The sequence below is a fragment of the Pristis pectinata genome, chromosome 16 (assembly GCF_009764475.1).
Source record: "Pristis pectinata isolate sPriPec2 chromosome 16, sPriPec2.1.pri, whole genome shotgun sequence".
Lineage (NCBI taxonomy): Eukaryota > Metazoa > Chordata > Chondrichthyes > Rhinopristiformes > Pristidae > Pristis > Pristis pectinata.
The window spans coordinates 7,883,633-7,897,760 of record NC_067420.1 but is presented as its reverse complement, the minus strand read 5'-3'; the positions used below and the strand labels follow the sequence as shown (position 1 = coordinate 7,897,760).

The 14,128-nt window shown below is 40.6% G+C and overlaps 1 protein-coding gene across 1 annotated transcript in view; it reads left to right on the top strand.

Annotated features, from left to right (window-relative positions):
• Positions 1–14,128, top strand: part of LOC127579063 (AP-1 complex subunit gamma-1-like) — a 100,998-nt gene that overhangs the window by 68,063 nt on the left and 18,807 nt on the right. The window contains exons 13-18 of the mRNA XM_052031699.1: positions 3,195–3,249; positions 3,362–3,484; positions 6,900–6,989; positions 7,674–7,801; positions 10,172–10,276; positions 13,680–13,815. Coding sequence (XP_051887659.1) covers positions 3,195–3,249; positions 3,362–3,484; positions 6,900–6,989; positions 7,674–7,801; positions 10,172–10,276; positions 13,680–13,815 — 637 coding nt within the window. The remainder of the gene's footprint in view (positions 1–3,194; positions 3,250–3,361; positions 3,485–6,899; positions 6,990–7,673; positions 7,802–10,171; positions 10,277–13,679; positions 13,816–14,128) is intronic.

Here is a 14,128-nt window from a genome sequence, read left to right as displayed (position 1 = left end):
TTTTGCACTTCTCCAAGTGTGGAGATGACATTCTACATCAAAAGGTTGCTTGCCCTCCCTATTTCAATGATCATTGCATATTAAGATGGGATAAAGTGATTAAGCTTGCTGAACTGTTTCCCCATTAATGTACATAGCATAAATGAATACAAAGGAAAAGGAGATTCCACACAGAGTGGGGTTTTTTTTGAAAAGGTATGTTCAGAAGTTTACTCAGAACATTTCATTCCACAATATACTTCAGATGTATCAATGGGCACCAACTGTTTAGAACATGAATCAAATTGACTGTAAAAGGCATCGAGGGGGTGAAATTTTTGGGGTGTCCCGGAGAGCTTTTTGATACAATATGAAGATAGACCAGCGAAGTGTCAATAGGGGAGCATTTTGGAGATGGTGACCATAATTCCATATATTTCAAAGTGGTTATGGAAAAAGATGGGGATAGACAAGGAATCAAGGTCTTAAATTGGGGGAAGGCTAATTTTATTAAAATAAGACAGACCCTGGCAAAGGTAGACTGGGAGCATCTATTTGCAGGTAAGTCTACATCTGCACATTGGGAAGCATTCGAAGGAGAAATAGTGGAGAGTTTGGGGCCAACGTGTTCCTGTAAGGGTGGAAGCCAAGGGTAACAATTACAGGCAATCTTGGATGTTGAGATGTTGAGGGAAATCAAGGATTGGATAAAGAAATAAAGGAAGCATATAGCAGGTAGAGAGAACTAAAGGTGGGATGGCCTACTAAAAATGTAGGTTGATGCTTAAGAAAAGGAAATTAGGAAGGCAAAGAGGAGTCCTGAAACATCACTGGTAGCCAGTATTTAAGGTAAATCCGTAGGTCTTTTATAAGTATATTAAGGACAAAATAATAGCCAGGGAAAAAGTAGGGCCTTTTGGGTACCACAGGGGCAATCTGTGCATGGAGTCAGAAGCTATAGGTGATGTCCTAAATGAATACCTCTCATTGATTATTCTTAAAGGAAATGGTCTTTGTATTTGGAGAACTCAGCGAAGGGGAAGGTGAAATTCTACTTACAAGTCTCCATAAATAAAAAGGAGCTACTCAATGCCTTGGTGGGCTTAAAGGTAGACAAGTCCTTGGGGCTGGATGAGATTTATCCCGGGCTGCTGTAGAAGGCAAGGGAATAGATTGCTGGGGTTTTGGCTGAGATTTTTAAATCCTTGCTGGCCACGAGTGAGGCAACAGATGACTAGAAGATGGTAAATGTGGTACCCCCTTTCAAGAAGGGCTGCAGGGAAAACTCTGTCAATTATAGACCTGTGAGTCTAGCATCAGTACTAAGGAAGTTATTAGAAGAAAATTCTGAGGGGCAGGGTTAATGATCACTTGGAAAGGCAGGGATTGATCAGAGATGGCCAGGCATAGTTGTGTCAATGGTAAGACAAGGTCTACCCATCTAGTTGGATTTTTGAGAAGGTAACAAAGTGTATTGATGAAGGCAGTAAGCCTTTTGATAAGGTCCCACTTGGGAGACTGGTCCATAATGTTAGGGCGCATGGGATCCAGGGTAAATGGGATTCACAATTGGGTTGGCAAATGAAGATGGTGATGGTAAAGGATTGTTTTTGTGATTAGATGCCTGTGACTAGTGTTCAATAGGGATTGGATCATTGCTGTTTGTAATACATAAGATTTGGATGTGGATTTAGTAGGCATGGTCAGTAGTTTTGCAGATGACAAATGTTTGTGGAGTTATTCACAGTGTGTACGGTAGTGTTAGACCAGGTGGGTGAAATGGGCTGAGAAATGGCAGATGAATTTTAATCCTGATAAATGTGAGGTGATGCATTTTGGGAGTATTAATGAGGCTAGGATCTACATGATGAATGGGAGTATTGAGGAAAAGAGGTATCTTTGATTGTCCAAAGATCCTTGAAGGTGACAGCACAGATTGATGACCAGATTAAGAAGGCATATGGGATATTGACCTTCATTAGTCAGGCCATTGAATGCAAGAGCAAGGGGGTTGTGCACCAACTTTATGAAAAGTTGATCAGACCCCTGCTGGAGTACTGTGTGCAATTCTCGTCACCACACTATAGGAAAAGTATAATAACACTGAAGAGAATGCAGAGGGGATTCAGCAGGGTTGCCTGGGATGGGGTGTTATAGTTGGGTGGAGAGACTGGAAAGGCTAGGCCTGTTTTCCCCGGAGCAGAGAGGGTTAAGAGGGGACATGATTGAGGGATATAGACAGGATTGACTGCAGGAAACTTTTCCTCATATCAGAGGTGAATAAAACTATAGGGTAAAGGCAAGAGATTTGGAGGGAATGTGATGTGGATTTTATTTTTACCCAAAGTTATGAGTACCTGGAATGCACTACCTGAGAGAGTGCTGGAAGCAAAGTTACTGACAGCATTTGAGAAGTGTCTAGAAAAGCACTTGAATCACCTAGACATAGAAGGCTGCAGACCAAGTGCTAGAAGATGGGATTAATATGGATGGGTATCCACTGGATGTCATGGGCATGGTTGGCCAAATGGCCTTTTTTTATTCTCTGGCTCTGCAAGATATGTTTTGAAGTGAATTTGTATTGCACGCTGTTTCTTTATACACCAGATTATTCTTAAGTTGCATTGGAGTTAGGATAATTGAGATTTATTATATTTACAGGATTAAGAAATCGTCCTCTAATGAATGTAGATGGAATTTAGAAGAATGATCTTGAGGAGATGTACAAGATTGAGAGTGGGGTTGCAGGAGCATATGCCAAAAGATTGTTTCTTCTGTCTGGTAAATCTAGATCTGGAGCGCAGTTCAGATAAGGGTCAGCGATTTTGTACTGGGATAAGAAATTCTGTCATAAGATTAGTGGCTCTAGAGGGCTGTAGTTAGTCACTTAACGTATTCAAAGCTAAGATTAATAGATTTTTGAACATTGATAGATGAATGATAGAGAAATGGGTAGCTATGTGGGAGGGAAGGGTTAGGTAGATCTTAGACTGGGATAAAATGTCGGCACAACATTGTGGGCTGAAGGGCCTGTACTGTGCTGTCGTGTTCTATGTGGGAATTGGGTGGAAAGGTGGATGAGGCACACAGTTCAGCCTTGATTTTACTGAATAGCAAAGGAGGTTCAAGGTGTGGTTTGGCTTGCTCTTGCTATTCTTATTTTGATCGGGTACATGTCCTAATTCAATGTTATGAATATATGTGGTCTTTTCCAGATATGCTCCAAACAAGCGATGGCACATTGACACCATCATGAGAGTTCTCACCACGGTATGTATGAGCTCCAGCCACATGCTTCTGATATTTGCTCTAGAGGGCTAGAGTTGTTATCAATGGAACCCATCCTGTAACATTCTGTGGTACATTTTCCCCCTCTCCACAGGCTGGAAGTTACGTCCGAGATGACTCAGTGCCTCTGTTGATTCAGCTCATCAGTAATGCAAACTCCCTTCATTCATACATTGTGCAGAAGCTTTATCAGGCCATTCGTGTGGATATTTCACAGGCAAGTAGCAAAATGTATTGCTTGCATTTATTAAAAATAAAAATGTATTGCTTACATCATTGTAATGACCATTGTAAGGAGCTTGATACATTGTGCTGTATTTAACTCTGGTTTAACACAGATACTTAAAATATTCAGAACAATGTTATTGCTGGCAGAATCCAACCTGATCCTAATTCCCAGCTCTTATTCAATATCCTTGCTGGCTATAGCAATTTATACACTCCAGATGCTTTTGAAATTTGAAGGATTCTACTTCTGCCATTCTTGAGCCAGGCATATTTTTGGGGGGGGGGGGGGGGGGGGGTTGGAGAGGAAGTGCAGGAGGGTTGGCAGAAGCACTTCCCTCTCATCTTGCTACCAATAGCTTAAAATCTGTACCCCTTGGTTTTTTGCCCCCTCTGCTGAGTATGACAGGACCTAAAGCCCCTCATCACACAATTCCTCAGCTGCCTTTTCCAAAGAGAGTAATTTAGCCTGTTTTGGTCTTTCCTCATAAATAAAATTTTCCTGTCTGCCTGCTTGTAAAAACTCTGCACCCTCCCTAATGTCCATTTGCCACTCAGAACTGCACACAGTACCCAAGTTGTGGCTTGACTAGTTGTTTTTGATGCCGTTCTAGCATAACCTCCATTTTGTATTTCTATGCTTAGTCAATAAAGCATGGTATCCTAGTTGCCTTTTTGTTTGGTCACTCTATCTTCACAGCTACATTTGGGGTTCTATGGGCATGCCCTTGAGTTTCTGTTCCTCTGGCTTTCTATGCATCTTGCCATCCATTGTCATATTTGCACCTCCTTCCCCAATGCATTATCTCGTGCTTGGGAAATTTATTTACGCGATTTATTTTGCCATCTATTGATATCTTCCTGTTAGTCCACAAACAACTGCATTTTTTTTTGCAGACTTCTTAATGGGGCCTCCTACTTTTAAGTACATTTGATACATTCCAAGAAAATTGTTTTGTTGAACCCTGTGGAACTCTACAACAAGCAACCTTCCAGTCACAGAAACGCTTATTGGCCTTTGGTTCCAAAACACTGACCATGTTTTAGTTCCAAACACTGACCATGTTTTAGTTCCAACTTGCCATCTTCCTTTGAATCTCATGTATTTTGGCTTTTCTGATCAGTCTGGGGTTTTGAATGTCTTGCTAAAAATCTATGTAGATAACTTCAAATGTGCTGACTTCAACAAACCTGTTTGTTACCACCTCAAATTCAGTCAAGTCGGGCATGACCTTTTCCAGTCTAATCCGTGCTGATTGATTTGATCTGTGCCTTTCCAAAGAAGCTGCATATGGTGGCAGCACAATTCCCAGGCAGTGTGGGTATGTTTGGGTAACTTGCCTGTCAGTCGAGTCCATTGGCTGCATTGCTGTAATTGACAGAGACTAATTTACAGATGCAATTTGTATTGGAGTCTCCTCACTTATTGCTCCAGTTTCTGTCTTAAGTTCTATTTCTAAAAATTTGCCCACCACCCATCTTAACCTCATTGGCCCTTAATTAATGCTCTATCATTTCTTCTCTCCTTAAACAGCTGGTCCTGGGCACCATGCCTGTGGACAGAAAAGGACTGAAATTGGTCAGAATCTCTCTTCCTCGCTTCTCTTATCTGACTGGAATGTTTCATCTGGGTCTGATTTACTTGCTTCAAAATATGCTGAATCTCTTAATATTTACCCTCAAATTTACTTATTCCGTTTTTAACTATCATATGTGCATTGTCACCACTTTTAAATAGATGCTGAATGATTATTACAAGCCATGCCCACTCTTCTGCCAGCTACACAGATTATTTTGGTCTCTAGGGCTGTTGTCATTATTGTTAACCTCTTCTTCTCTTGTCTTTGGTATCCTTTGACTTTGCATGCCAGTTTTTTATTCTTGCCTTCTCTTTACATTATAATTTCACTCTGTCTTCTCAGTCCTGGGCTCTTGGTATGTGGTATAAGGTTCTATTGTTCGCTTGTATCCCAAATTGTATGTTGCTGGACAGTTGCCCCTTTTTCTCAACTCAGCTTTTATGCCCAGCTTGATCTCACTCACATTTCATCTCTTAAGGCGGTAATTGATTCTTCAGCCAATTTGAAACCTTTTCTTCCCCATGCTCTCATCTGAAAACCCTGTAATCAGGAATGTGGATCACTGAAAATCAAAAAAAAATCCTCCTGGAAATCTAACATAAGAACAGAAAATGCTGGAAATATTTGCTGAGTATTTTCAGAATTTCATGTTTTTGTGTGAATCAGTTATCCTTTAATGTTTCTGTTTCAGTCATTGCTATGTTACCATAAGTCCACATGTCTGTCTCTGCCCTCAACAATAAACAATGCTGGAAGAATTCAGCAGGTGAAGCAGCGTCTGTGGAAACAAAAGGAGTATGTCAACGACTTCATCGCTGAGTTCTTCCAGCATTCTGTTTTTTTGTTCCAGATTACAGCATCTGCAGTCTCTTTTTGTACTCGGACTCCTTTGTTGGCTTCTTGCTATTTTGTCTTTTCTACCTTCAAATTTGCTTAGTAATTCACCTAAATAACATCACTTTATTGTTCTAAATTTTTGTTTGTGCTCCCATTCCCCAGACAAGCTAGTTTAAAACCTCTAAAAGCAATAGCAAATCTCCCTGCAGAATTATTGCATCTAGTTGAAATATAAGCTGGCCTACCCTTACGTCTGACAGCCCAGATCTGACCCTAATACCTCCAGAAATCTAAAATTTCTCTTCATGTACTGCTCTTTAGACATTCATCTGTCCTATCTTATTTTGATAAACTGTGGTCCTGGGCATGGAGTATTCCAAACGTTACTTGATTTTTTTTCAAGGTCCTAATTCTTAACTGTTTTCATAACTTCCAAAAATCTTCCGTTTAAGACCTCTGTCATTGGTACTAATGTAAACTATGATCTTTGACTGTTCAATGCAACCCTCATCAGACCCCTTCCCCTTCCAACAATTCTATAGTCATTTTCTTCAAATCTGAATAATACAAAATGCCTGATAAAATAACATCACTCAATTAAGTATTACAGTAATAGTCTTGGCTAAATTCAATTTAACCTGCCAGCTTTACCTTCACTTTTATTTCAACAATTGCCTTGTGTCTTAGTCTTCCCAGTTTGATTAATAGCAGGTCAAGGAACATTTGGCTGGGTAATATTTCAGGCTGGTGAGCAAATGTTTAAACTTGTACATTTGGGTGGCAGCCTTTGTTTAAGTTGAAACAATCAGTTGTTCTTTGTTCTGTCTCCCTTTCTTGCATGTGCTTCCACCCTCCATTCCATCAACCCCTCATTATGTTACATATTCTTTGTCTTATTGTATAAACCAAATTGTCAAAATTTGCCTGAAAATAGTCTGGTCTAAAGTGGGATGATGTGTTTGATTTGGGTCAATTTCTTTTTCTTTACAGCAACCTCTTGTACAAGTTGCAGTGTGGTGTATTGGAGAGTATGGGGATCTTCTGTTGTCGGGGGAGTTTGAGGAGGAAACGCCAGTTCAGGTGCAAATGTATTATTTTTTTCCAGTATAATAATATTATACACATAGGAAGGCCTGTCTTTTCCTGATGAAGAGAATGGAAGTCTCTTGAACAACTGAATTGCAATTTTTTTCTGCTTGATCCTCTTTGCTTCAATACTCTAGTGTCAACTCCATTATATTATGGCATTTAGTAGATAATGCAGGTTTTAAAAATCGGGTGCTGTTGTCTTGCTGAGTACAGATACAGAGTTGTCGCCCACAGTTTGCTAACCTGATGAACTTCTGTCCAGTCAAAATCTAATGGTGTGAGTCCACAGTGTCATGAATGTTCATGATGCTCCAGCCACCAAGGAGTTAAGCATGGGCAGAATTGACTAGGTGGTCTTTTGCTATCCATCAACTGGTCTTCAACCCATTTTTTTCTGTTCAAATGTGGAGAATTGCAAAGAAATTGCAAAACATTCTTTAAAATTAATAACTTGTATTTAATAACTTCTGTTTGTTTAAATGTGAATGTTAGAATTAGAAGATTATATGGCTTGATTCCTGCTATAATTGGGCTACTTTATCTGCACCTGTAAATGTTCCATGTGAAAGTTTGCCAGAGAATTCTTTGTATCATGGGGTTTCTAGTCATTATTCTGTGGGTACTCAACAGCTCCAGTCTTGGTGTACACACTCTGCTGCATCTTTACCTACGTAGGTTACAGAAGATGAAGTGTTGGATGTTTTAGAAAAGATTCTGCACTCCAGTCTCTCAGCACTTGCAACACGTGAATATGCACTAACTGCCATTATGAAGCTTAGCACACGACTGCAAAGCAGCACCAAGTAAGTAGAAAATATGTTATCTCACCACCTCAAATGGTCATTAGCTGGTTCTCTTTAAATGATAGCAAATACTTCAAATAGTGGTATGGCTGAGTGGTATGTATTAGAGCATGTATCTGATGAGTCATTGATCTCTACTGAGAAGGTACTTTTTCGCATGGGAAAGTTGGTCCCTAAATGCTCATTTTTAAAGTAATTTGCACAATTGAGTAATGCAGTGCTTGAATAAATTTATGATATCATTGCTCTTTTAGGGCTTCAGTAACCAGTCTCTGTGCAAGGCAAGGTCGTGAATCTTATTGCTGCAAACTGTTAACATTTATTCACTTATTCTTTACCATAGCAGCAATGTGGTTTCTAGATTGAATTATGCAATGACCTGCACATGGATTGAATTGTATTTTTACCATTTGAGAGATGCTCTTTTTAGGATCTTATCCACCTTAACATTTTTTGGGAAATAATGTGGTTACTTAACTGCCTACCAGCATTCTGTATAGTCAGTCCACTAACTACATAAAGGGTGAGGGAGGGTGGGAGGTGAAGTTATAAAACCTTTAAGTACTGTCCTCGTACTAAACTCCATTGTAACTTCTCAGAAAATTATGCCCTAATGAAGCATATTTTGAGCATTAGTGGATGTGGCAAGTAACATTTAGATCATTGCCTGTCACTTATAATCTCCAACAAGTGAGATTCCACCAAGCTTTCCTTGACATTCAATGGCATTATCATTGTTGAGTCCCCCACATCAACATCTAAGGGGTCACTGTTGACCAGCTGTAAACTTGCACCCCAAGGTCCCTCTGTACGTCAATGTTCATAAGGTCCCTACCATTTACTATATATGTTTCTGCATGAGCAGAAAGTATTAACCTTGATGTTGGCCATATCCTATAATTCTTGCGAAAGATATTTCTGTACATGATTTGGTTTTTGTATAGTTTAGTTTAAAACATGTAGTTTCACAGCTCTGTAGATCAAACCTTCACCACTGGATGTTCCCATTACTGAATAGCTCAAGTAAGCCTAGTAACAATAAGGTCTAGTCTTTTGATTTCTTCCATAGATGGGAGGGAAAATCACTAATTACTGTATATTAAAAAAAAACTGTGTGGAACAAAAATAACTAAATTCAGTCTCCAGGTTCATCGAATCAGACAGCAGATATAGGCCCTTTCAACCCATTTCGTCAATGCCGACCATGGTGCTGATCTACACTAATCCCATTTGCCTGCATTAAGCACATATTCCTCTGTGTTTCCTATCCAAATGCCTTTTGAACATGCAATTGTTTCTGCCTCTACTGCCACCTCTGGCAGCTCATTCCAGATAACCACCACCATCTGTGTGGAAAAACTTCCCCTCAGATGTACTTTAAAAATTCTCCCTTCTCACTTTAAGCCTGTGCCCTCTAGTTATAGAATTCCCTGCCCTGGGAAAAAGACCAACTATCTATCCTATCTATGCCTCTCATAATTTTATAAACATCTATAAGGTCAACCCTCAGCCTCCTATTTAATATTAATGTTCTCTTTTGAGAATAAACCCAGCCTATCCAATCTTATAACTACAGTCCTCCAATCTCTTCTGCATTTTCTCTTTTACAACCACATCCTTCCTGGAGTGTGGCACCAGAATTGTACACAATTCTCTTAAGTGCCACCTAACCAGTATCTTGTACTGCTGCAACATGACATCTCAATTCTTGTATTCAGTGCCTCAGCCTGTAAGGCAAACGTGCCACATGCTGCCTTCACTACCCTATCCACCTGTTGCCAATTTCAGTGAGCTATGAACTTGCACCCCAAGGCCCCTCTGTACACCAACACTGCTAAGATCTCTGCCACTTACTCTATATGTCCTACCAGATTTTGACCTATATATAATGGATTAGCTGATCTCGCCTGTTACCAGCTACTGGTTACTTCATTTAGCCTCTGCAGCAAGAGCATAGAAAGACATGTAATAGCCAAGGTCTCACTTTTTGCTCTTTTCCAATGGTGCCTTATGACAGGTGCCTGTGTAACTTCAGATTTGAGCATTGCCAGAATGTAGCATTTTAGGATGAACTATTACCCCATCGTGTCCCCGTGCAGTTTGCCTCATTTGGCCTGAAGCTTCTCTTACTAGGGTATAAATATAATTACCTGTTTGTGGAACTATTTTGTTCTAACAGTTGGCACCTGCTAATTAAGAGGGGACAAAATTTGGTAACAATAGGGATAGGGAGGGATGGAGTGGTGTAGGATGGGTGAATGGGAGTTACTTGTCCACGAATGCTTTTTGAGCACTATTTTGGAGAGTTTCTTCTGTTTACTTTTACTGGTTGTCATAGGATGTTTCACTTGAGCCTGTGATCCTTTACAGTCGCATCAGAAAGGCAGTTTCGATCTACGGAAGCAGTTTGGACGTGGAGCTTCAACAACGAGCTGTGGAGTACAATGCACTCTTCATGAGGTTTGACCACATGAGGTAAGTGAGACTGGAATTTTTATTATGGAAATGAAACTCAAGTAGAACGTAATTCACTAGAGAGAGAGACCTTGACATTTGTGAGGATGGTGTACATCAGGCTGATGTGCTAGGGCACGTTGACGTGAGGAAAGAGGATGTGCTGGAACTTTTGAAAAACATTAGGATAGATAAGTCACCGGGGCCGGACAGGATATATCCAAGGTTATTACAGGAAGTAAAGGAAGAGATTGCTGCGCGTTTGGTGACGATCTTTGCGTCCTCACTGGCCACAGGAGTAGTACCAGGTGATTGGAGGGTGGCAAATATTGTTCCTTTGTTTAAGAAAGGGAGTAGGGATAACCCTGGGAATTACAGACCAGTGAGTCTTACTTCAGTGGTGGGCAAATTACTGGAGAAGATTCTTAGAGACAGGATTTACGGACATTTGGAGAAACATAGGCTGATTAGGGACAGTCAGCACGGCTTTGTGAGGGGCAGGTCATGCCTCACGAGCCTGATTGAATTCTTTGAGGATGTGACAAAGCACGTTGAAGGTAAAGCTGTGTACGTGGATTTTAGTAAGGCATTTGATAAGGTTCCTCATGGAAGGCTTATTCAGAAAGTCTGGAGGTATGGGATCCGGGGAAGCTTGGCTGTGTGGATTCAGAATTGGCTCACCCATAGAAGACAGAGGATGGTGGTAGATGGAGCGTATTCTGCCTGGAGTTCAGTGACCAGTCACATTCCGCAGGGATCTGTTCTGGGACCCCTCCTCTTTGTGATTTTTAAAAATGACTCGGATGAGGATGTGGAAGGGTGGGTTAGTAAGTTTGCTAATGATACAAAGGTTGGTGGTGTTGTGGATGGTGTATAAGGTTGCTGTAGATTACAACAGGGTATTGATAAAATGCAGATCTGGGCTGAGAAGTGGCAGATGGAGTTCAACCCAGATAAGTGTGAAGTGATGCACTTCGGGAGATCGAATTTGAAGGTAGAACACAGGGTTAATGGTGGGACTCTTAGCAGTGTGGAGGAACAGAGGGATCTTGGGGTCCACGTCCATAGATCCCTCAAGGTTGCCCCGCAGGTCAGTAGGCTTGTTAAGAAGGTGTATGGAGTGTTGGCCTTCTTTAGTCGGGGTATTGAGTTCAAGAGCTGCAAGGTAATGTTGCAGCTCTATAGAACTCTGGTTAGACCCCACTTGAAGTATTGTTCAATTCTGGTCACCTCATTATAGGAAGGATGTGGAAGATTTAGAGAGGGTGCAGAGGAGATTTACCAGGATGTTGCCTGGATTGGAGAGCATGTCTTATGAGGAAAGGTTGAGTGAGCTAGGACTTCTCTCTTTGGAGAGAAGGAGGATGAGACGTGACTTGATAGAGATGTACAAGATAAGAGGCATAGATCGAGTGGACAGTCAGAGACTTTTTCCCAGGGCGACAATGGCTAACACGAGGGGACATAATTTTAAGGTGATTGGAGGAAGATATGAGAGGGATGTCAGAGGTAGGTTTTTTTTACACGAGTGGTGGGTGTGTAGAACGCACTGCCAACAGAGGTTGAGGGCAGATACATTAGGGACATTTAAGAGACTCTTAAATAGACACATGAATGATAGAGAAATAGGGGGCTATGTGGGACGGAAGGGTTAGATAGATCTTAAAGCAGGTTAAAATGTTGGCACAACATTGTGGGTCAAAGGGCCTGTACTGTACTGTAGTGTTCTATGTTCCAATTCGTCCCCATCGTTCTTCATGGACTTCGCTCCCGATCTCAGATTTGGGATAGTTTCTTGAGCTACTTTTTGCTGACAGACATTAGTGGAAATTTGCAAGCAGTTATGTGCTCATGCTGTGTATGAAGTCGGATGTCCCACAATGACCCAGGAAAAAACATGAACATGAAATCCACAAAGATGGAAAGTCAATTTTTTAAGAAAATACAGCAGGTTTTTTTTTGGTACTCTGACAGGCAGTTTAAAAGTGATTTGTAAAATAATGGACACTGAATCTTTTTCAAAGGAAGTGTCAGAGTTGCCATTTCTTATCTTGTCTTGTCTTTACTACTCATTTTACTTTGAAGCTGCTGCCTTCTACTGGATTGCTTTTGGTACTTCATCTCAGAGCATTTCAGCTGGGCTTTGACAGTGAGCATATAACATTTGCTGTAGAGTGACCCAAGTGGCCACCAGATAGTAGTCTTCTGGTCAATCTTTGCAGCTATAGTAAGGGTACTAGAATTATCCTTGGCTAAGGGTACTAGAATTATCCTTGGCTTTGTAAGGTCAAAGTAGAGAATCAGTTAACTCGGCACAAACCAAAAAATGGAATCTGGTGCCATTTAGGTTGTTTGAGATAAATGATGCACATGCCAAACCAACCACCAGGGAGGGCAAATTGTAAAATTACATTAAGTTTGTAAACATTTTTGATACTTATTTGAAATAACATTGATAAACTTTTGCACGGAATAGTATAACATGATAAGCCTAAAAAGGTGTTAAAATAACTGAAATTCAGGTGAAATTTTACATGAAGGCACTAAAGGTATGATTGCTAAATTTGCTGATGATGAAGAGGGGCAGAAAAGTAAATTATGAAAAGAAAATAAGGAGGTTATAGAGAGATTATACAGGTTAAATGAATGGAGAATGGAGTAAGATGCAAGAAAGTGAAATTGTCCAATTTGGGAGATAAGCAAAGAAGTACTTTATCTAAAAGGTGTGAGATTACAGCTCTGAGGGTACACACTTAATTTGAAAAGGCTGCTCTGCAGGTACAAGTAATTTGGAAAGCTAACAATGCTATTATGTATTGCTAGGGGAATTTGATGCATTTGTAGGGAGGTTATTCATTGGTTATATAGAGCATTGGTGAGACCACATCTGTAGCACTGTGCACATTATTGGTCTTATTTCAGGAAGGATGTTAAAGCATTGGAATCAGTTTGCTAGACCAATATGTGAAATGGGTGGGTTGACTTTATTGGAAGGTTGGACAGGCTAGGCATGTATCTGATGGATCTTAGGGTAGGAGATGATATAATTGAAACACAAGATCCTGAAGGGTCTTGATGGAGTGAATGTGGGGAGGATGTTTCATCTTGTGGGAGAATCTAGAACCAGTATTATTTATAATAGTCACCCATTCAAGGAAAATGAAAGAAAATTTGTCCTGAAGATTTTTAGAACTTGCTTCCTCAAAGGGTGGTGAAAGCAGAGTCTCTGATTTGTTTTTCAGGCAGAGATAGGTAGAGTTTTGATAAGTAACTAGGTGAAAGATTACTGTGGGTAGACGGAGTGAGGAGTTGAAGTTACAATCCAATCAGCCATGATCTTAAATAGTGAAGCTGCTGTGCAAGTTTGAGTGGCCTACTCCTAGTGTTCGTATGTAACAATTCTTGATATTTGTGTTTCTCGTAGACCAGCTTTACTAGAGCGAATGCCTCTCATTCAGAAGAGTGGTACCAATGGACCCATGAATGCTGCGGTTAATGGTGAAGAAAAGGAGGAAGGGGGGAGCTTACCAGCGCAAGAGCAGCTATCCCAGCAAGCCCAGGTATGCAGATTATACTAAATTCTTCAACTGTGTGCGCAGTGCAGGATCTGCTAAGTGCATAACTTTGTGGGATAAGAACTGCCATTATAGTTAATGTATTCAGTTCCACATATGCCAGACAATCTTCAGGAGAATTAAACGGTTACCATCTGAAAATTTCACACCATTGGCCATTAAAATAACCAATTGTTTTTTTTCCTGTGTTAGTTATACAGCACAGAAACAGGCCCTAGTCCCACCATGTCCGTACTGACGATAGGGTGCCCATCTATACTAATCCCACTTTCCAGTACTTGGCCCATTGCCTTCTATG